The 26,156-nt window shown below is 28.3% G+C and overlaps 2 protein-coding genes across 2 annotated transcripts in view; both read right to left on the bottom strand.

Annotated features, from left to right (window-relative positions):
* Nucleotides 1–386, bottom strand: part of LOC112682389 (scavenger receptor class B member 1-like) — a 37,351-nt gene extending 36,965 nt beyond the window's left edge. Inside the window, exon 1 of the mRNA XM_025552978.1 lies at nt 54–386. The gene's annotated coding sequence lies outside the window, so the exon portion shown is untranslated. The remainder of the gene's footprint in view (nt 1–53) is intronic.
* A 10,889-nt stretch (nt 387–11,275) lies between these two features.
* On the bottom strand, nt 11,276–25,817 carry LOC112682374 (fatty acyl-CoA reductase 1). Its single transcript, XM_025552953.1, has 9 exons — nt 25,521–25,817; nt 17,177–17,436; nt 15,736–15,987; nt 15,490–15,635; nt 14,427–14,539; nt 14,144–14,336; nt 13,142–13,384; nt 12,661–12,918; nt 11,276–11,760 (listed from the first exon to the last, which is right to left on the bottom strand). The coding sequence occupies exons 1-9, from the start codon at nt 25,555–25,557 to the stop codon at nt 11,568–11,570; spliced, it is 1,695 nt and encodes a 564-aa protein (XP_025408738.1). The 5' UTR covers nt 25,558–25,817; the 3' UTR covers nt 11,276–11,567.
* Between the last annotated feature and the right edge of the window lie 339 nt (nt 25,818–26,156).

The raw sequence follows: 26,156 nt of genomic DNA, 5'->3' as shown, positions 1-26,156 counted from the left end.
GTCGACACAATTGTCGCGCGCGTGCGATCGCGTACGCGTTAAGATCAACTCACGTCGGCATGCCGGACGGTTAAACCGATAAGCTGTTAACACACTGGGCGCAAGTGACGGGAACAGGCGAATCGGTCGTATACCGCGGTCGTAGGGCGGCGGTGCAAGTATACGGATATTGTACGGCGACGCTCTCGGCAAAAAAAACGTTGATTCGATGCTACCGGCGTGTGCTTGCCGCGCGGTTCGTACGCACAGAAACGGAACGAGAAGTGGCCGGCGCGCTCACGTGTGATGCACGTAACTAGCTGCCTGTGGACCGCGGATGTTCGTTTTATCTCCAGGACAGTGCGGACAGAGCCAACGGGCACCGAACAATGACTGCACGCCGTCCGTCCGTTTGCCGGGTGCCGCGGATCCGCTCATCGCGTTCACGGTCGTCGAAGCTCTCTCCCTTTCCCTTTACACCGCGGTCTTTGAATCGCGTACGCACCGATCCCCGTGCGATCACGACGGTCACGACGGCGACGACCAATAATAATCACCGGGCATCGTCGCGCACGCGCAAACCGCGCGCGCGGCGCACGTCGGCGACGGAAAAACCGTCGTGTGAAGAACCATTGCTATTCACGTGCCCGCGCGACCGGTGCCGCAGCGTCGAGCTACGCAGCCGCCCCGGGGGGCGAATGGGCGATGTGCCGCGAAAATTACAGTTCGAAATAAACAAAAAATCATACGTACCGCAGTTGCACCGAGAAAAATTATAACTATGTATTTTTCGTTTTCGTGTTGATCCTCAAAAATTTGCCGTCCCGGGGCAATCGCCCCCTCCCTACCTCCCTTGCTCCCCACCCACACACACACACACACACACACACACCCGTTAAACGCGGCTCTGCCCACGACGTATTCATTAATCCAAACGAATGGGAAACGATTTCGGGCCGCAACTCTTACCGCGGTAACGCAACAATAGTTATCGTAATACATTTTTACACGTGTCAGCTAACAATGCGTGCACGTCCGCCACAACCTTCGGCTGAAATACGTACGCATCTTTTAAAAGCGCGAACCGTCTTCGCCGTTCCGGATCGACCGTGTGTACCGCACCACGTGCGCAGGATTCATATCCGTAACCGTTCATTCGCAGGAAGACACATTCGTACACGTGTTAGCTGTTCGCGCTTCGGATTCAAAACATTAGGTGTTACGTGCGGACGAATATTTTTATTCTTTCATCCGTTCTTTTATTATTTTTTTTTTTTTTGTATTTTACATGCATCGTGATAGACGAACGAACGTCTCGAACCTAGTGGTAACGTTTCACAAGCGTTATTACTAACAATTTTTTTAATTTGAACGAAGATTACGAAAGCGTAGATACGGATTGACCTGTTTCTCAATACTCTGCGAAGTACAAGTGTTGCGGTTCTATTGCAAAATGTTGAACTATTTCTACTACACATTTATTTATTTCAATAATAGTGTTAACGTTTTTGGTTATCTTGCATATCTGCTTCGAGACGAGCAACGATATACTGAAAACCAAGATTTTAAACTAGCGATTCGTTTGAGACGTATTTGCACTCCCATGTTGTAATAATAATAGTAAGTAAATGAAACGGGTTCTGCGGTATCCGTAGGTCTCATATATTAGTGCACCGGGTGCTTATCCCGTGGCGTTCAACTCCTTGAACAGGATACTGATAACGGATGTAGAATGATACGTAATTCAAAATTTTATGTCGTAATTTATGAAACATTTGGAATCAGAGATGAATCATTGCATCCGAAAAATGGTTTTGAGTGAAAGTCAAAACGATATGTAGGTTTTAAAATAATACAATTATTTTATGATTGATAAACTTAATGTGTCGTAGAATAAATAAATTTACGTTCAAAATGAATAAAAAGTCTTAAAATGCCATTTCATTTATTGTACTAAACAAGTTATCAAAATAAATATTTACAAAAACCATATTTATCTAACTATTTTTGTACAAGTCTCTCACACTTCAACACAGTAAAATAATAAAACAAAAACACAATAATATCAAACAGAAAATCCAAATAATAATAATATAGATTTGTATTAGAAGACAAATCGATATAAATTATTGTAAACCACGATAATACCATTTCCATCGATTTCAATACTATATTGTATCATAAATTTATAAATTAAACTTGAAGAAAATGATTACAAATAAACTTCTAAGAAAATATATAAAGTGCAACAAATTTACAAAAAAATTAAATTTTATCAAAGAATCACCGAGGAAATACAAAATATTAAAAATTAAATTTATATTATTAAATTCTGCATGTAATATGATTTTAAAGTAGAATTAATGCGAAATCGTAATTATTAGTAAAAACAATTAACTATAAATATTTGTAAAAAAAAATAAAAACAGTACAAGACAAATACTTCGAGTTAATTTTGAACTCTTAAAACCACAAACAGTTTTTTTTATTAAAAGAAATACGTATTTAATATTTTTATAAAGAACAATATTATCTTGGTGTTTCATGGAAATTTTAAAAATACTTGAAAATAATAAATTTTGAGGCATTTTATCTACAAAAATATCACAAAAATATAAATTAAGTTAAAAAAACCAAATACTTTTGTAATCTAAAAGATTTACAGTTTGTTATTCATTAAAATAATTTCGTTTAGTTGATTTGATACCAAATAAGTATAATAGCTTACAATAATAACGTTTTGTGGATGAAAATATAATAAAACTTAATCATCTTTTTAATTTTTCATGTATCCTTGCCATTTTAAGTATGCGTGCCACATGCTCGTAACCCCTGGTTTATAGGATCCCTTAAAATGTCATAATGTGTCCTTTTATTTCATTTTAATTGTAAACTATATGATGACATTTAAAATTTTAAATTGTAACTATATAAGTATGTACACAATTCATAATAACCTTCAGATAATCGGTCATGTCTAGACAAATTTGCCAACAACGGTAAAATGTAATAAATATTGAGCACATATTGTATAACAACATTCACTGATTCACAGATCAACCGAATAAATAATAAAATATTCCATAAAATTGAAATTACAGTTGAAATGTATTAAGAATAGATAATACATTAAGATATACTTATTGTGTGTATTTCCTCATTTTTTATTCGGTACACTACCTTAACTACCAAAAAAATTTTTCTTTCTTATAAATCCTCTAATAAAATATAATTGAAGATCATATTAGTAAAATATTATTGAAGTTATTAAAGAGTGTATATAGCGTTCGAAGTTTATATTGTGTTAATAGACACGTTTAAGAGGTCATCTAATTAGTATCTGCAAACATTATCAAGCATCGATTGAGATACTCATTAGTAATTAAGTCCACGACGGCGATATTGACAAATAATACTAAAATAACCTTTTAATTTAATACTGTGAACATAATGCTGGTAAAATCGAATGATGTTACTAAAGCATTAGGAAAACTAAAAAAAAAAATATTAAAAGACATTGAAACGAAATTTTTTTGAATTGAAATTGTTGGGATTTATCAAGGATTTAACAGAAATATAATAATAATAATAAGTATGATATCTGATTCTTATCATGGATTAGGAAATGATTTAGATTTCGATCTTTGTGGAGTTAAGGAAGGACAGCGTTAAAAAAAAATACAATACTGTAAATAATAAATGTTTTTAACCGACAGAAGGACATGCAGCAGATGCATTTGTTTATGTACTATAATAATAACAAATATGACCCAACTTACAAAAATATTTAATTCATATGAAATGGTACAATTTCTCAAGGATATAATAATTGTAAATGACAATTATAAAATTATTTTGTAACTTATTTCATAGTAAATTGATATATGTATATGCATTAAAAAAAATTATCGGACACGGGTATTTAAAATACACCAAGTAGGTATCCAATTTTTCTATCAAATTAAATTATACATTTTATTACGAACGTATATTAAGTAGGATGGTTTTTAACCCGAAAATTTCATACAATAATAATATAATAATAATATAATTATTATAAGAGAATTTCATTTTTATTGTGTTGTTTTATACATCAAATATATGCAACCAATGAGTATCCATAAGTCATTACTTGATTGATCAAATAACAAACATTTTGTATAAATATTTTCACATATCCCGATGTTAGTTTTGTACATTTTTGCATAGTTTGCTTATTTTTTTTATAATTGAGAACTAACATTTAAAAAATTTTCTTGTATCATTTTAAATATCAAAAAGCTTGAAATTTCTAACTTATCACTTGTAGAGTCATAGAATATTTTATAACAAGCGAAAGTGTTTTTTTTAAATGTACTTCTTACTAGAGCAAATATTTATAACAGTTAAAATAAATGCACTAATGATTTTATACAAATAAAGGGTTAATGGTTTAAAAGAAATTTCAAAAATACTTTAAAATGTAAGTATTTATTTCAACGATTTGTTTTTTCTAAATGATTAAAACACGCACTAATAATGAATATTGATGTTCAACGTAGTTTTTCATTCTACAAGTACATTTTTACTAATTACCACCATATTTATACAGAATGGAACACATTTTGGTAACTTATGGGTTTTTACTTCATTCGTTGTAATTTTTACTTGGTTTTTACAATGTATAATTCAAAACGTATAAATAATTAAAATTAAATGTATTCTTAGTTTATTGAACTTTTATTAAACAAAAATCAACTAATATATTTTTATACTACATAGATATACTATATAAAATTTACGAAATACAATGAAAAGATATAATACATTTTATCCTGTATAATTTGTAACCTTTTCTTACATAATTTGATATTTTTTAGTGCACGTTTGTATACAACAATTATAAATGCATATAAATTCTTAACTTATAAAATATTCCTTATATATCGTGTAATAAGATTGAAATTGCTTAATGATTACAAAACTTACTCAAAAGATTTTTTTGTATGGTAAATTTTAAGATTTCCAAAAATATTTATTTTTTATGTTTATAAAACATTTATTGGTAATTGTTTTCATAATTCTTTTTTTTTTACCCCTTTTTATAAATGTTCATAATCATTTGTTACAGAGAAATTAGGTCGTCGGAAAATTATAAAGGTAACATACACTGTAATCTTTTTAATTAATAAAATTAAGTTAATGGTTTAATTACTCAATTATCCTATCATTACACATGTACAGGTTTTATTCTTTGAAAAAAAACCCTGAAGTAATTGCTATTTTTTATAGTTAATAAATAACAATTATTATTGTTAAGAGTCATTATATTTTTAATTATATTTTTAAATGCATAAACTTCAAACTTATAATTTGAAACTATAAGAAGTACATTTCTACAAATATATATGTTTTATTAAATTTATAGTAGATAACAATAAATAATTTAGTTGCGATAGATTTTTTTTTTTTTACAATTATAAAGTTAAAAGTCTAATGGCAGCTTAACCAATAACTCTAAATATATCGTACACAAACCTGTCATGATATGCAGTTCATTATGAAGATCTAAAATTTGAAATTCAATGTTATGTTACGATTTCTACTTTTAAATTAAATACATTAATTATCACAAGAAAATGTCTGAGTCATATTTTCTTTTTAACTAAATTATACGAAGGAAAATTGATTGAATTCATCAAACATTTTACATTTTATTGAATTTTTCCAGTAATTAATTTTCGATTTGTTTTTAAATGTTGGTATGAATAGTTACTTGTTATTTTTAATTTCACACAACAAAATCGAAGTAAAAAAAAAGCTAAATTATAAGATAGGTTAATATTGATCAAAAATATTTACTAGTCATGAGTTGTTATCATAAATAAATCATTATTAAACAATGTATACAAATTGATTTCTGTGACTGACAAAAACTGAGTTATTTTTTCAGTGTAAAATTACCAGCAATAGCTGTAAGTCGTTTTTCTATTGAAAGAATATAGGACAAAATGATTCTTAGACTGTGTATTTGTCCTTGTTGCCCGGACAGGATGTCTACAGTAAACGTAATGCTATTTTTTTATGAATAGGTCACTATAATACGGATATGTCAGTAATTTGTGTAAGTTTGAATGTAATAATGAATCATTAAATACAAAAGTGATTTTGAGTGAAGGTCAGCGTAGTATACATCATTTTTAATCTTATCCTATATAATTGTAATTTAATTATAACATTTATAAAGGAATTTATTTAATTATTAAGGGTTGTAAAACAAAATTAGTTATTAATTTTATCAAAAATAATATAAAACCGAAATATTTGATTAGAAAAACAACGAGCATACTTTAAATTTGAAAACATCAATAAATAAGGTTTATTAGACCTAATACTTGAAGGTAACATGAATAAACTTAAATATGAACTGTATTAAACTTACCACTGTTTTCAAGTTGTTTTTCAGTTTTTTCTGTGTACTGTGTAATACATAATTAATAAGAATATTGAAAACCACTTTATTTAAATATACTTTTGTCAAATATATAGTTTGATCAGATACTTTATGAGACTTTTTTAATTCACATTTATAAGAGCCCAATAAAATGTAAACAAAAAAAAAAAAAATCGTCAAAAAAGCTAACTTACAATCTTTTGAGCTTTAAATATTTTATTAAAAAGTGGACAAAAAGTCGAAGTTAATGATTTTTTTATACTCAGACAGAGTGAAATATGACCTTGTCTATTGCTCATAATTTTAAATCATAAAAAAATAACAATAAAATCAACTAACTTCCTAGTCAATTTATGATCTAATGAGATAACGCATTACATTTTTGGCACAATATAACTATCAGAAGATATATTTTTGAATTACATCATCAAGAAGTAAAAGGTGTTACTGCTTATTATATATAAAGATAGGTTCATTTATATTTAGGAGAAGAAGGTTGATTAGTATCACAGCGTAATATATCTAACAGTGGGAGTTGGTAAATTGGGTCCTATATAATCTTTTCTAGGTAAATTGGGTCCCGGGAAAATAAAGGCAGTAGGTAAGTTGGGTCACGGGGAAAAAAGGTAGTAGGTAAGTTGGGTCCCGGGGAAAAAAAGGTAGTAGATTAAGTCCAAGGTAAACAATTTTTTTTTAAATATCTAATAATTTTTATTAGAAGTCAATTTTAATATTTTTGTATTTTTTATTAAATTTTTAGTAAAAACTTAAAAGATACAAATTTAACAAACTCAAATCAACGAACAGTACGCAATGCATGTTACGAAAAATATAGTGAAAATGCTCAGATTTTATACACTCGTGTTTGTGTGAATTCATAAGAATCAATATTGGTGTTAACTGATAACTGACACACAATATGCGACAAACTAATGTGCGTATATGCCTATATAGGTATCTTAATTAGACATAATCAAATTTACGACGTTACGAAGTTATTTGATCACAATATAATCGATAACCGATAACAGCAGTGTGAATTGTAATTTGTAAAACGACTACGGCCAAGTAGTATAGTTAGTATTTGGGACTCAATTTACCTACTACCTTTATTTCCGCGGAATTCAACTTACCTAATATTTTCTTTTTCCCGGAACTCAATTTACCGCATTCAAAATGTACACAAAATATCGTGAACCCAATTTACCTAGCCCCCTAAAGGTACGGCCCCACTGGGAGCGATTCTGCGATTCTGCGTTTCGAGCGTTTCTGCGATTTTACACGCGCGATGTCCTCTAGCGATTTTGATAGGGACACTTTAGCGATTTTACATGCGTTTCTGCATTTTTAGTTGCGCGTGTTCGTGTATTTTTCATTTGTTTATTCGATCCTCGACTAAGATGACGTCCAGAAAAATTTTGCTGGCTGAAAGTGCTGTTTTAATTGATATTTAAAAGATTATTATTATTATTTTATTGCTTATAATTCTTTGAACATTCTGACAATTAATGAAGGTATCCACTCTCCCATCAGTATAATATTATAATTTATAACACTTTTCAGTTTTATAACATTCGATCTAAGAAATACTGTTTTTTTAATAAAAAGTACTTACAACAGATGCATAACAGTAATTATTGTCATTTGTTGTCAATATTTATCTAATTTTGCAGCTCTAATTTCTTTAAAATTATATGTCACCCCAAAGTAATGCAATACTTGTACTCTAGTTAAGAGACTCAGTATACTTATTAGTTATTAGCTAATATACTATATTATACTATGATACTATATTAGCTAATATATCAAAATATATAATATTAATTAATTAAATTACCATTCATGTCAAGATCCTTTCTAATGTTGGACCAACATTTTTGAATCTTAGTCCTATTACTGTGGTCCGGGTATCTAGGATTCCAAATAGCTTCCTGTACGAAGACAGCGGCAGCTATTTGTTCGGACACAACCGACGCGGAAGACATTTTGGCAGCGATTAATCGCCGAATATCAAACTATTTTGTTCTTTCAGCGATTACCGCGCGTGTAAAGCTACACGCGCACGCGGCACGCGCTCAGTGGGGCCACTACATATTAGTTACATACTTTTGTTAAAATCGCTAAAACGCAAATCGCTCCCAGTGGGGCCGCACCTTAAGAGTATGTAGCTTATCGTTAATAACCTTTCTATTAAAATATTACAAATCTAATTGTATGAATAAGTTATTTAAGGTAACGAGGTATATAATCTTTAAGGTATTTTTTTTAATTTCTTGGATTTTAATAGTGTTCTTTAAGTCTTCTGTTATATTGAAATAATTTTTTATTACATTTCTTAATATTTAAGATTATATTCTTCAATTTAAGTGAAGGAATATTTATCGTCAGTTGTTTCTTCTTTTTTTTATACCCTTAATCATTTAGTATTCAGTATAATATCACATTGTGTAGTGTGCAATAGTTAACGAATATTGTAATTTTCACAATTTTTTATTTATTTCACAGTAAAAGCTAAATAAGATTCTTGGTATGAATACACTTCCAACATCAAAAGTTATTAGTGCGTATATTTATTTTTTTAATTTTCTAAAAGGCAGATAAGAATAAAATAATTTTATTAATTTGGCAATACAAGAGGTAAAATATTTAATAATAATAATTACGCTTAATTCTACCCAAAGTTGAGTATTTCGTAATATAATAAATAACAAATTAATGTACTTACAATTATTATGTACAGAATTTTCTAAATTTAATGCTAAGCTAAAGCTGTGAAAGTTATTTTTATGACGTTCTTACGTTTACTTTAACATAGAGTCAGATAAATTGTATATAATTCTTAGATATATATATATATATATATTCACCCACTTATAAAGAGTGCCCCACAAAGACTGCTTAATTTATATCTTTGGACTTCATGGTAAATCTTAAATACTTAAGTTAGAATATAATAAATGCCAACGATTCAATTTTATTATTAATAAATATACTTGTAATTTAAAAAAATATACTATGTTACATTTTAACAAGCCTAAGCATAAGCGAGTTATTACTCGTATGTTAAAAGTTAAATTAATTTACCAGTTATGAAATAAATTAAAAGTTAAGTTAATTTAACTTATTTCATAACTGGTAAATTAACTTAACTTATTAACGTAACTCATTTACTAATAATAGGGGTACCGCCGGTCACGAGAAACGTACTCAACCGTCTTAAGTATATCGAGTAAAAATAGCCATGCCACCCATGAATTACATTATTATTGTCATGAAAAGTGGCCATAAATCTATATTACATAAATAGGCATATATTATCATTGATTATGGAATACAACTATTATTATTCTTTAATCGATAATATTATTAAATAAGATTGATATCATTAAATATTATTGATTAAGAGAAAAAATTCAATAGTTGATAACAATTTTGATATGACTATTATATTGAGATTCAATAGATATTATGATTAACCTGTCCATTGTATTGTTTTATTTATTCTGATTTTAATAAAGTTAAATAATATTATATATTTATTTTAATGTTTTGTATTTACTGTATACATTTAGTGTCTGTATAATTTTATAGTTACACTGGTGCCAGTGTAGCGTGCGATCTATCGCTTACATGTGCTCTACCTGTGATCTATCTATTACTATCCAGTTCTTTATCGGTAATTTATCGTTAATGACCACTTAACAGGTGCGCACACACAGGTTGTTGAAAGGTTATGGTTGGATGCAAATATATTCATATTAAAAAAAAAGAGAGGCGTACATATGCTTCAGTCACATTTAGATCTGTATTGTTGGTAGATGTATCGGAAAAGTAAACCAGATTTGTTCATTGCTTTTTTAGATGATATGTGTGCTATATTCATAAATAGCGACTAAAACGAAACTTTTATTTTAAATATTTATTTAACGAAACTTATATTATGTGAATGTGATTTTGAAATTGTGATTTTTGAAATACGGGTGAGCCCACCGCCTCGTGGTGTATTGGTAATGCTAAGCGGCTCACAAATCGCGTTCACCAAAAACAGGCTGGTAGATCGCACTCTACACCAGAAACTAACTGGTAGATCGCACGCTAAACTGGCACCGTTACACTTTTAGCTGCATTAATTATTTTTGGTTTTCATATTGTTATTGAACATTAAAAAGAATAATTTTTTTTAAATTATATTTATTAAATGTGATTTGTATGAAAAATGAATAAAAAAAAAGAAAAACCATACATAAATTACCGTAAATCTAACATTTGAGTGCTTAAAAATAATCCCAATAATGAAATGTATATTTTTCTACTCTAATTAGAGTTAAAAAGAAAATATTCTTAAATAACATTTTCACTACCATTAATGTTAATTAAGATCAGTTGTAAATTGTTAATATATATCAATTACATCAGCGCTTAATGTTTTTTTTTTTTTTTTTTAACTTAATTCTTTATTTAGCAATCTATTACAAATTAGAACAATAAGCTTATTTGATATAATAATAAAACAACAGGAATGACGAAGTGAAGAGACCTCCCATTGGAGGAGTCAGCGCTTAATGTAAATACTTTTTTTTTTTTTAATTAACTTCTTATTAACAGAAGTTAAGTTAAATTAACGATATTTTTTAACTTAATTTATATAACTTTCATGTGAATTAACTTAATTGTTAACTTAATTGAATATGAACTCATTGAACTTAACTGAGTTAACAAATATTATTAATTTGCCCAGCCTTGCATTTTTATACTAAAATAATAAAATAAATTATTTAATATATTGAAATATAAATATATTTGTTCTGTTCAATTGTGTTCTATATTGAGTAATAAAAACAAATGCATAATAAACTGAAAAGTATATAACTGACAATAAGTCTAAATTAGTGGTAGATAATTAAGCCAATTAAATATACTAACAAGAGTCTTAAAATATAATTAAAACTATTATAATAATACAAAAATTGTTCATGCGAGCCTTTAAACTGTATATAATGCAATTTGGTATAAAACTGTAGTGTATATATTACAATAAAATGAATCAATTTGATTTCATATATTCTGATAATATATTAGAAAAATATTGGTGAGAATCATTTTATCATAAATAATAATATAATATATAATTTTAAAGTATTGTAATGAGGTATCATTAAAGTTCTTTATTAGTTATAGATTCAGCAGAAGTGTCGCCACTAAAGGCTGATAGCACTAAACTGAAGAGAAGCCGTACAAGATTACATAAAAATAGAACAACTGCTATGATTGTATCTGACCAGCTAAATATGGTCCATAATAATAAACCAAACAACACAATTTTGGCTATTATATCAACGACATACATTCTGAAACAAAACAAATAAATATATGACTCTTAGTATTTACAATGTTAGTTTTTATTTTAATTTAAATAATGTAGTTTGTAAGCCGTTAGGTAATTGTCAAAATACAATGTTGATATATAACATCATATATATATATGTACTTAAAACTTAATGGCGATTCGTGTGGACCACATAAAGTGGTACACAAATAATTTCTGAGATACCTATGTAGAAGGGTAAAAAAATATTAATTTTGTTTTAGGTATAGGTACATACAATGTACTTATCAACATTTTATTTTCGTGAGCTATCCAAGCTCTTCGTCACAGTAAAATAAAAATAAATTAGAAAAAATAACTTATTATATATGAAACATAAACTCGAAATCTCGTTTACACGACCGATGCGATACGTGAAACGATAAAAATAAGACCGTTGCACACAATGGTTGTGCTTCAAAGGACCATATATTACTAACTGACATGTCTACGCATGTAAGTAATTACATGCGTAATTTATACGGTCACCCGGAGCACAACGAATGTGTACTCTGTTCATTATTTAATCACCAATAGATACACTTCTCAACACGAAAAGTTGCGAAAACTGGTTTTTTTTTTTAAATTTTTTTGTTAATTACAGACTGTGTAATGCAACTGTGTATATACATGTGATAACCAATTATAATTTATTATAGGAATCAAATAATTTTTATATAATTTTTTTGGGTGGCTCACTTGCTCCTATGCACCATAGCACGATCCGCCACTGTTTAAACAAACTATAAATAATTATTTTATACTCAAAAAATAACTGAGTTTTAGAAAAATTATATTTATAATTCAGATAAGTAAGTAAAATTAATATAATAATAAATTATAACCGTTATTGTTATTATATTTAACTATACGGTTAACTTACATTTTCATATGAGTTCTAGCTCTAGGTAGTGTGTCTGGCGTTTCTTTTAGAATATAAATACGAGCGGCCATAATACAATCCCTGAAGTAACTTCTAATATTCATGTCATTTCCATCAACCTTGTAATCGAACTTTTCACGTTCATTCATAATTCTTCTCAAGTAATGAACATGTTCGTTTCTGAATTCCCACTGATTGTTCGCATAGTATTCAAACACCTCGAAACCTTTATTGATTCTGTCTTGAATACGCACCAAACTACGGAAAAAGCGTTTAAGTATTTAAATTATTTGTTTAATACTTTAAAACTAACTCATCATGATTAGTTCGTATTCCGCGAAATAATTGCCGATTCAAAACAACCTGACATTTCGAAAGATTTTCATCAAGTAAATAATATGTAAAAATATGTTTCATTAAGTTATGAAACTATTACTTCTAATTATAGTAAATATTATCATAACGTTGAGTAATATCTTACCATGGTTTGTTACCGGACATATAAATTATTGCATCCAAAAAGTAAGCCGGAATAATGTGTAAAAAGAATACACATATGTTATGGACGAGCTTACTGCTTTTCATACTGCCTCCAGGATACCACACTGCGCCGTTTAATGGTACTTCAGTAGTAACAATGCTTTTTCCTATATCAATTATTTCTTGCCATGTTACTCTCCATTCTTGACTGGAAGTCAAGTGACAAATAACCCTGGATTTGTCGCTAAAATAATAATAACAGTAATAATATTAGAATATATAGTATTGGTATTCGGAAATATGAGTAATTACCTAAAACTGTGCAAGATAACGTGGAAAAATACATGTTACAAATTATATATATATATTAATAACAAGAGTTATTAATTGATGGTAACTGTATGTTAATATTATATTATAGTTAAGGATCTGAGCAAAGCAAATATTTTATAGAATGTACTTTTAATATGAATTAATTTTTATAACTACTTAAATATAAAAACCTCACACAACATATTATCGGTGCACTCTAAGAATGAATCTGTTAAAACACGTAGGTAGTCACTGATACGAAAAGATCAATTTAAAAACCGACAACTGTTGATAATATAAGCAAACAGAGTATAAAAAGACCAGTAGTAAATGGAACTGTAATTCAATCGGTCGGGTGAAAGAGAAACTATAAATTATGTCGAGAAACCGGTGTAATAAATATTTTGAAAGTTAATATTCTTTTATTTCGCGTATAATAAAAAAAAAAAAAAAAAGAAAGAACATGAAGGTAATGAATGAATAGAAAAAATAGAACGACAAGCATTCCTGAAGACGGATACGAAAGTACGTACACCATGTGTCCTACGGAAATATGATTGAAACGTAATCTAAAAATGTTCGTATCTTTTCGTGGGACATCCAAGTGCACAGAGGAAACATTCGAATTCCATACGGTGCTTTTACGGTGTTCCGTCGGGGGGAAAAAAAAAATACGTCAACGTCAGCTCACTTGTTGCCTATGTAGTTCCACGTGAGCAGTATTATGCCGTTGACGGTTATGTCGACGGGCAGATAATCGGCGTAACCATTGTTGTCGCAGTACATGGTGCGTATGACTCCTTTGCCGGCACCGATCAGCAAGCCCGTCGGCCCGTTGATGTTGTCCGTCCAACCCGGCAGAGGCTCCTTCCAGATGGGTATCACTGTAACAACAAAATCGAACGTGAGAAACGGTTTCCGAACATGATTGACGGCCGTGACGGATTGCACGTCACCGCTGGGAAAACACTGACCAATGGACGGGCGAGCAATCACGCAAGGCATTCCGGCATCCATTTGTTCCACGACCAGATGTTCGGACAGACATTTCGTAAACGCGTACGAGTTCGGGAAACTGCCCAGAATTCTATAACGAAAAACCGAACAGTGGTCAGAGAATACGTAATACATAAGACAGGGATGACAAATCAATGGCACGCTAAAAGATTTTGAGAGCACGCGAAAAATTAAAATATTTTTACTATAGTAAAAATTATTATTTAGACACATTGTCATTAGAAAAATTCAACTTAAAAATGTTTGAATGATTGCATTTAGATGATTTTGAAATGCAGCTTGTAGATTTTCGATCAAGTACCATATGGAAAGAAAAATTAGTTTTACTGAGAAATGAGTTAGAAGAAATTCAGTGTGATAGGAAGATAGGCAAATTGATCGTAAACATAGGGAACAAGATTTTAAAAGTGTGGAATGAAATTCCAAAAGATTATTCAACTTTAAAAATAGTAGCATTAGCTATTTGTCTATTTTTTCTTCAACTTATTCATGTGAGTCACTGTTTTCAGAAATATGATTTTATAAAATCTGATTTAAGAAACTGACTAACTAATGAATGCAGTTCCGCATGTATTTTATTAAAAGTTACTAATTATAAGGAAAATATCAACGAATCGGCATCAAGTATTCAACAACAAAAGTCACATTAAAATAAATAATTAACAAAGTAATATTATTATAATTGTATGTACCTAAACTAACTATTTTTATACCTACTAATACATTAATTATATAATTAAATTATGTTCAAAAGGTTTGCCACCGCTGACATAAGGCATATCATTATTGGTCGGTTTCGTCCGGCGGGTCCGGGCTTTATCGGGGAGACAAAGGGAGGATCGATGGGTGTGGTTCGGAGGGAGGGGGGAGGGGGGTATCCGTTCGTCGACCGCGCGTGCATATTAAACTGTTAAAATAAAAGGCAACAAACACGTCGGACGTTCGACGAGGTACCGACCGCTGTGCAGAGCTGGCCAAACCTATCGAGTCGCCACCCACGACAAAAAACAAGTGACCTACTGTTTGGATATGGTTTCAACGAAAGGTTCGTCCAACAGTTCCATGCTCTGGATAATCTTGTGCGGGTCGACCGGCGGAGGATACGCTTTTTCGAACAACACTTTCTCGTCCAAGTGGCAGTACGATGTCGACACGTGCACGAACAGCTGCGCGGGGAAAAATCAGTATTATAAATCAGGCGCCGCACGTTTCGATTAATCGTCCGACGAAGGTTTAGATGACGCGGAAAACGAGCGGTTTGTGTACCTCTAATTTTTTCATCTCCCGTGCCAGTTCCAGTACCAATTTCGTTCCTCTGGTGTTGAGTATGACGGCTTTCTTTAGCGCTTCGTCGAAACGAATGGTGGCTGCCCCGTGATAAACGATGTTCACGGAGTCTGCTAGCAAACGGCGGTCCGATTCGCTGATGGCCAGATTCGGTTCACTCACATCACCGGCTATCGGATACACTTTGTCGAATACCTCCTTACCTCGTAACTCTTTCAAATAGTCGAATAACTAAAAACATACACGTATAAATCGTAGTGTATTAATCTGTAACGGTGATACATGTATCTGTCATTCATGTATCTGCATGATTTACTTTGTCGATCGTACACGTATATAATTTTACAATCCACTACCAAAGGGATATGATTTTATGTTAAACTATGTTACACCGGCGTCCATTTTAGTAAATAATATTCAAAATATTATATTTTTTTTCTATTTATTCGTATAAATCTGTTTCGAATTGGTTAGTAAAACTCATTCGAATGCTAACGATATTTTTCCGTTAATTATTATTATAATCAAATAAAAAAAAATTTCGAAAACACTGATTGGGAACGGAATAATTTTAATTGATTAGACTCTATTCAAAATATGTTTTGGAGCACATTTACGATAGCTAATAAAAACCTTTAGTAAAACATGTACATTATTTGTTTCACTAATATTTTTAAATAAATAATTATAAAAAACATCTTGTTACGCATATTCTTACAATAATTTGTAACTAACAACATTGTAATGTTCATTAAACGATAATATGTCTAATATATGAATGTATGAGAATTATTCTTTAAATTACTTTTAATTACAGTAGGATGATTGAGCAAAATTGAAATGTTTCGTCACACTATCCGATTTTTTAAACGTTAAAGATTAAATAACATTGTAGTTATTTTTATTTATCTATTTCATCTTCAAAAAATCAACACATTATTAGCTTTTTGATTTTTTCAACAAATATTATTATCTTGGTGTAAGTAATTAGAAAAAACGATAGTAATATCTTTACATTAATACTCACAAATCATAGTAATGACGTATTTTATTTTGGAAATATTAAGATTTACCCAAAACGTTTATATTTCTTTTAATAAAAGTTATTTTTATGCATTTAATTTTATTTTTGCGTTTAAAAATTATAAAAACTTATTATTTTTTGAAATAATAGAATTCTTGAAATAAATAGGGTAATTATTTAAACGAATAAAATATTTTGTTTAATGAGAAGAATTAAAATATCAGTACCTAATGTAGTTTGTTCAATATAAAAACTAAAAATATTCAATGATGTTATTTTGTTAATAGTATACATTATAAAATAGTACTTATAGTAACATTAATAAAAAATAATTAATATATAATAATGGTTTCTAAATATTTGATTAAAAATTAAATAATGATATAATAAACTTACCACTGATGAAAATATAGTTTCTAGTCTTTGTTTAGGATGGCTTCCTTTTTTGGGCCGAAGTAACAAATAAATTCTTTCGATGCCCGGACATTTCCTTAAAAGTTTCTCAACTAAAACTTTTCCAAGAAATCCTGATCCTCCGGTAATAAATAATGTTTTACCAACAAAAGTCTCACCCACACGATCTGGTATGTGTTTTAATTCTTCTGGGAGCACCGGTGGTTTGAAATTCAAGAAATTTTCTTCGAACTTTACCATTTCTAAAATATAAGAAATAATAATAACAATAATAATAATAATAATAATAATAATAGCAATAATTTTTTAATGATGAGTTAACAAATAAAACACGATTTAGTTGGACTAGCTATGTTTTCTATGTTTTAAGAAAGAAGTAGTATGAATGATGAGCAAATAAATATTTTGTCTGTCATCTTTTAAATATTGCGAAATTCGACGGAGGGAATATGGAGAAGGGCACTCTTGTAAAATCATTATCAAGGTTTTTTTGATTTTGATTTCAAGGTTTTGGATATTATGTAGTAACAAAAATACGTACATCAAGAAATTGTCTTATGATTTAAATCCTATCATTATTCTTGTTTTTGATATGTCATATTTTACATAAGTAATTGTTAAACAACCACAATTATAATGAAGATACAAATCAAATAACAATGGGAAATCATGAACTAAATTATACTATGATTTAGTGACATAAAGACAGTTCATCATCGTTTAACTAGAGTTTTTTTTACGTATAATCATTACAAGAAAAATAACAACTTATGGAGAGCATAAAACCAAACGAAATATTTTTTTGAATTACTATCAAAGCAACTCAATATAAATAATATTGTCATACACTTTAAAAGAATTACATGGCTCATATGTTAAACATCTATAAGAGTATCATATTTTATATTTTTTAAATTATTTAGACTCTAAATTTTAGAGAACAAAATATAAAAAAAATATTAATTAATAAATATATTTTATATAGAAAATTTAACATTGTATAGAAATATGAAATTATTAAGTTATCAAGTATAAAATTTAATTTTTAACTTGAAATAAATTGTTATAAATTATAAAAATAATAAATGATGAAGAATACATTATTTTTTTTTATTATTTTTATATTTTTTTTTACTAAATTTTTAAAATGCCAAAAAATATTTTCTTTAAATGTTTAATACTAAATCGGTAGAATTTTTCCTTATTTTACAACGATGTAATGTTTATTTTTATTTATAATAATACAAAATTAATTGACAATTGTTTGAAACATCTAAAAAGTTATAATCATGGACGTCACGAGAGGGATCAAGGGGGTGTACTTGCACCACCTTAATTTAAAAAAAAATATAACATTTAAAAATGTAGAATAGAAGCTATCATTATCACTATCGGATTTTAGAGTAGTCAGCTTTACTTTGTAGCCATCGAAAAAAACTAAAATAATTTAATATTGTTATAAAATTTAAAAAAAAAAATATTCCTATGTATTTAACTTAAATGATTTAAAAATTATATAGAAACCAGTGTACATACTTTGCTTGATGTATTTATTCCCCTGACGAAATTTCTGGCAAAGTCTATGGTTACGATGAAAGATATATATTTATATACACAATTATATTTTAATTGAAATTGAAATAAAAAATATAAATTAACAAACAAAATTGAGCTTATTACACTCGTGGAATGGTTACAGACACCATATAAATCATTATTATGTCTACCTAATGACCAGTAAATAACATTAATCCGTATCCGGTAACACGTTGTTTACGTATATACGTAATACGTTGTATAATAACTGATCATGTTTTATTATAATTTAACGTTTTTAACAAACTTTCTCCAATTCTTAGTACACGAGTATATATCGGACAAAAAGGAAAGAAGAAAAATATGATGTATAAGTATGATACATAACAGTTATAGTGCAACAGACTGAAACATATCCACTGACATTGGACTAAATTAAAAGTGTTTCGCAGAAACCACTGACACGAGATTGCATAATTGATAAGTATAAATTACATTAAAAATTGAAATTCGAAATTAGATTACATTTGATTGAAATGAATTCTATCAATTAGTTAGTATTTCGATGGCTACCGTGCATATATTTTTGTAGTCTATTCTAAAATGAAACTAATAACATTTTTAAAGTAAATAAAAAGTAATACTTTAATAAGTTGTGTAAATAATAAAATAGTATACAAATAATTATGTTTTTGATACCTAAACTCAAAAAAATTTTTTTGTACAAAGTTATATAATGTTTGTATGAAACGGTTGACATTTTTTTATCTATAAAAATAGTCATACGAAAGAAAATCAAATTATTAGTACTTCATTTTGTAGTAAATTATTTTAAAGATATTTCATAACTACAAAGTTTATTTAACATCAGAATAAACATGAATCAATACTTAAATAACTATACATTTTATATGTTTGGACCTAACTAGATAAAACATTTTCGGAAAATTAATGATAAAACAAATAATCTACTCATCAACATGATATTAAATACTTAGATAAGTTTCATAATGCTCAAATCCCAAAATGTATAAAGATTATCGTGATCTACTTAATTATTTCTTAAACCAGTAATGATTAAAAACTAAAAATAATTATCATAAATAATTTATATCCACTTCATCGTACACCTAATCGTTCAAGTTTTCAAGTCTGATAATTTCCGAAACACACAATAGTAGTGTACAATTGTTAAGCTTTAATAAACAACTATTAATATAAATATGTTTTATTTCTATTTATTAACCCTCATCATAATTTATTGGTATAATAAATAATATTCTATAAACTTAGTATAGCATCTATATTAATATAAATGCACTAAGAATATAATTCATTTTACCAAACTTTAAATAGTTCAAATAATATTTTCAATTTTTAAAAGGCATCAAAATATGCAAGGCTATAAGTAATTACATTTTCTTGAGTATGATGATGCCAATTTATTCGGTTTATACTGGAATTATAAATTTATTTTTTAACATTTTAACAATCCTATTGATAGTAAGGAATAGTTTTCCGTTATTGATAAAAACTATTAGTTATGCAGGTAACTATGAATATTTAATATGTTCTTTTCCATTGATACATTTAAGATTTTTTAATAAATATACACTATGGGGGTATACGAATTTTATTATTCAATATTGAATAATATTTTCTACTTATTTAACAAGTTGGAAAAAAATACAGCCATTAGTGTAACAATAAAGGAAATATATTATATACATTATACCTAATTTTACATCGAACAAACAAATCAATAAAGTACCCGTATAGATTGAAACGGCATACCAAATAAATAACACTTAAAGAATATTTTACTCAAAATTAATAACAATTTCTCAGTGGGTTTTAAAAATATTTCATTCCTCACTAATAAATTAGGTATTATTATTATAATTATTATAATTATTATAATTATTATAATTATTATAATTATTATTATATTATTATTATTATTATAATAATAATTATTATTATTATAATTATTATATTATTATTATTGTCTAGTCGACAATTCTTCGATATTTGAACTCACTTTCGAGTAGTAATTTAGTAATTAACACATATTGAATATATTAGTATTACAAAACGACTAAAAATTAAAATTTGTCAATATTTGTTACCAGGACACAAGAGTGCTTAAATATTGTGTTAGTTCGTCACAATTCTTATATTACATAATACAGCGAGAAAAATACTATAATTGTTTTATACACTTGTTTGTATCTAATAACAATTTTGAAAACAGGGCATGACATGCTACACATAATCACATACTCATTATCACTTGTAAATGTTCCTAATATCTACAATTATTGGTTCTGTTGTATAATGTACAGCGTTGAGCGGGTACAGTGATATGACAACTATACCAAAATGTGCATACGCACCGTTGCTAATCGGTACTTAATCTATCATTTCGAAAAATAAATCGTGAAAGTTTCGTTGCATAGCATTAATCACGGCTACGTACGAGATAATTTCCTAATCACTATTTTAAATTCAGTAACTTTGATTAATTACCAACTTTGATTTACGATCGACATGAACATAACCACCACTCTACTGCTCTACTTGGTCGTATTACGCGATGTATTAGTGAAAAACATTATCCACGTGTGTTGTGAAGTAGTTAGTATTTCCGAACTTGGAGTCAGCCACTCCAAGTCTCAAGTCAAAGACTCAAATTGAGTATCCACCTTGCCAGCTGTTCTTACGGCAAAAAATTCATAAGTATCAGAATGGCTATTAACTGTTCGAATTTTTATACCTCTAATCAAATCCATATAGCCCAGTCATACTTGCAAAACATGAAATCGTTTTAAATAACGCCTACACTCTAATCTCAAAAATAATTGCAACCCCTTGATTTCTGAACTATCCTTCGACACTATTCCTAGTGACCCCTGAAGGTGTTTAAACGGAACTTTTTAAACTTAAAAACCTCATATTTTATCCTCTTTATTATTTAAATTCTTTTCTCTCTTCTAAACTTATTAAAAAAAAAATCCTGTCCTGAAGTGCCTCCAATGGATGATTTCTTAACAGAAATCACTAAAGCTATGTTATACCACTACCACCAAAACATATACCTATTGTAAATAATAACTACAGATAATAATAAAAAAAAAAAATCGTTTTAAAGTATATAATATACTATTTTTTTTTTTTACGTCGATCCGGCCTATAGTGAATGTTTTAGTTGTTGAAATATTATTGTATAATTGTATGTACATTATTATAACATTATATTTTTAATTATGTCACAATAATAACGATCCATTAATTTTATTATGTAGGTTATGGGATTTTAAAAAGATATAAAAAACTGGTAGCTAAAATCCTACACAATGATTATAGATCATTTTTATTGTAGATCATTTACCACCTATTCTAAGAAATTTCAATACAATAACAGAGACCGAGAAACCATCAGATACCTGTTATACCTTGATGCTGAGTAGAAGACCTTCAGTTATATAATTTTATTAGACACACACGGTTTCGACAGAAATTTCTATTAAATGTTACCAGTACAGGTTTCATTATATCTCAATTATACAAAAAACATTACCTTAAATATTCATATTCAATTCGGAAAAATATATTTCAGTTATGTATTGAATTTTTATCAATAGTATAAACTGATTATATATTTATACAATTCAAAAACTAAATTAAAGTTGATTAAACTCTGTATTAAAACCATATTAATAAAACATTAATAATTGTTAATTCTTATTTAAAAAAAAATAATGAATAATCATCGTTATCATATTATTTACGTTAGTCTATTCTTAAATCGATTAATTATAGGATTATTTATGTATTATTTAATTTAAAATTTTCAAAATATTTAATAAAATATTCATATTAATTTTAAATTATTTTATTTCATAATATAGAGTAAGTGTAATTTTTATGTTTTGGTATGTTGTAAAAGACTTTTTATAGAAAATGATAATTTATGAAAGCTAAGATAATATCTTAAATAATTATTAAGTATCTTTAAAATCACAAAATAAATATTTTTGTTCTGTGAAACAAATAAATCTGAATCGTTATTGTATAATGACGAAAAAACGATGAAAACTCGTAATAAAAAAATATTACATTCTTTTTACTCTTCCAAATACATTTTTATTGTACTGATATGTTCTAATATTCAACACTTAGAAATTCAAAGCCTAGTTTATCTTTAACTATAATTTATAAAGCAAAATATCTTATGATAAAGTGATATTTTGCTTTCTAATTTTGCTCACTTTACAATTATTACATAATTTTATTTGCAAATACATTTTATGGTTCCTTGTAGTGTAAATTGTACAGTTTATAGAATACGATAGACCTCAAATTAGTTATTTAAACCTCAAGACATACATAATATATATCATTAATATTAATTATGTTAATCATTGTTTAGCTAAAAAAAAAAATTAATATCCTGATATTGTATTCGCGAATAGTTTTTGGTGAATTTTTGTATAGCTACACTTTCTAAAATGAAATTAACCATTATGATATTTGTTGTCTTTGTTTATAATATTCCTGCATACCATAAAAATAAATACAATCTGTAGAATATAGGTACATCATTAATTAAATTCACATCAACTGACGTCAATATTAATTAACTTAGAAAATATTTTATGTAGTATATGGTCTATAATATTTATACTGTATAAACATTTATTCGAAAAAAATTTATGATTTAAAATTATTTTTGAAATAGGTACGAGTTAAACTATTAAATTTACGTAAAATTGACGTATCTATATTTCACAGATAATAGTTTTATTTTAAAATTTTACGTCGAATAAAATTTTAAAATTGATTTTTATCGACTAATAAGATATATTCGCAATGTTCTTGTTTTGCTAAATAAATACAACAAATATGGAGAACAGATATTATGTCGGGATAAGATCTTAGATAATTGTAGATAATTTTTACTTAAACTGTTAAACCAGAGTGGTTGTAATCGATTTCAATATAAATCGTTATGTGGGTTCCAAAAGTAATATTTAATTTCTTGTGTGTAATATTTGAAAAATTATTTCCGAATAAATACATAATTTTTTTTAGACAGAACATTAAAATATTATTTTAAGAAAATGTAAACATAAATAATTGATCAATAAGTGATAAGCCAATTTGATTTTGACCTTAAAGTAGTGTCATTGAACTACTTATTGGTTTATATAACATGACTGGCTATAAATACATTGCCGATGACAATAATAATTCCAATGAAATCCCTACGAAATCAACATCGCAGTATGTAATGTAAAATCATTTTCTAGTTGTTATTTTATAATATCTATACACATTGCTTACAGTAAGTATGTTTAATAATCGCAAAGAGTTATAGAATGAAGTATGTATTATATCTGTTAATAAAAAATTAACCAGTATTAATAATAATTTACAATCTGCACAAAAATAATAATGAAATGTATGTATAAATAATTGTTACAAATTCCTTGTTGGCTGTTCTGTATAAAAAAATCTTTTAATATGAATAAGTAAGATATATATTTTAGTTTTCTTTACTTTATAACTAATAATATACTAAAATAAAAGAAATGTTGATTCATTTAAATAAAATTACACAATATTAGTTTATTTAAATTTAATCCTTTAGATATTTTTTAGATTAGGTATACTAGTTCAAATAGTATTTTTTTTTATATTATATTTGATTACACTACGCTTAATAAAAAAGAAACTATATAAAATATTTGTTTTTCTTTTTTTTCAAGACAAACTAAAATATTTTAATAATTTTAATATAATCAATATTTTTATGAAAAGTATTAGAAAAAAATAACTCCATAATTTCTTTATAAATAAAATAAAATAATTAATAAATATTTAAAGTACATTTACAAAAACAAGGCATATTTAAAAATAATTTTAGAATGATATTTCTTATAATATTTTTTTAAGAATGTTTGAATATCTTTAGTTCATTTATGACATCACGACAATTAAACATTGCGACTTTCACAATCATATTTCTAAAATAAAAACTAAGTATATACAATATAATATTAATGTTTTATTTTCTCTAATATTGGTATAATAATTGAAAGATATATTATTTTATTTTTTTATTTTTTTTAATTTGCCTCTGTTCGTACATTACAGCAGATATTTTATTAAATTCCTTTTTTCAATCAATTATTTTTTTATTTAAAACTAATAAATCTTTTAAAATTTATATTTAATAAATAATAATAATTTTTTATTAATAAAAAATTTTAGAAATTTATTATGCTTTCAAAAGTTTAGTAGAATTCTTATAAATTAATAATAATTTAATTCTAATTATAGTGCATCATATGACTTTTGATGTATAAATTAATTTTAGACAATTTACAGTAATATAAGATAAATTCATAACCGTACTAAGTAATATTTCGTTTATTTACGTAGCGTTTTCAATAAATCGTCGAACTAGTTTTTTTACATGACTTTACCTCAAATAAAATATAAAATCAGTGGTTTGGTTATTAAATCATTGATTTGGTCGTAAATCTCAAAGAACAACGAAAACTAATAACACATTAATGTTGACTAGTGAATTTAGTATACACAATATGATTATTCCTAAACGAGTAGAGATACGTGTTTGCTGATCGAACAAAAGTGTAAGATCGGAATAATGTTAATTCGACCAATACCGATTCGCAGGGATTTTCGAAGTTTCACCGAACAAACCGCGATTACCGATCGGTAATACCGAGAAAAATAAATAAATGAAATCACCAAGACGTACCCTCGGCGGTGAGACTGATCATCGCTTGAGACTGCATTTCAACGCCGCGGGCGGTGAAAAGTCACGGTCGTTAGGGTTGACGAGCGTTCGTCTGGTTAGCCGGTGGTCCAAGTCGCGCGCACGTGCCCGTAAGGATTCTGCTTGTTGATGCTGCTGCTGCTGCTGATCCGCCGTTCGATCGGGAAAAATTGCGAGTGATGCTAGTGTGAGCGGCCGCGCGTGTGCAGTTGACCGGATGACTGTCGGTGCACTGCGGGGCCCCGCCGTTGGCGGCAGACGGTGGAGGTGGACACGGTGTTATGCGCGAAAAGAAAGTTGAAATACCGGACGGCCGTGGTACCGCGACGTGCGCGCTCCGTGGTTACCGTGATCGACCGCATGACGAACGCGTACGCGTTCTTTCACTCCGGGTAGGGGTGTACGGGAAGAGGCGAGTCCGTGGACCGACGTTTCCTTCTGCCGGAGACTTGAACGGGTAGGTGTAACGTGTGCGGTGGACACTGTAGAGGTAGGTGCGGACTCGTAGTGAAATAACAGGTCAATCTCGTGTTTGTCCTTATCTTCTCTCTTTCAATTCTTTCTCTCTCATCTCCTTTTTCACCTTTAGCTTTCTCTCCGTCTCCGTCTCTCTCCATC

The sequence above is a fragment of the Sipha flava genome, unplaced genomic scaffold (genome assembly GCF_003268045.1).
Source record: "Sipha flava isolate LNK unplaced genomic scaffold, YSA_version1 103_pilon_pilon, whole genome shotgun sequence".
In the NCBI taxonomy this organism is placed as follows: Eukaryota; Metazoa; Arthropoda; class Insecta; order Hemiptera; family Aphididae; genus Sipha; species Sipha flava.
The sequence above is the reverse complement of the archived record's forward strand: the minus strand, read 5'-3'. Positions and strand labels throughout refer to the sequence as shown.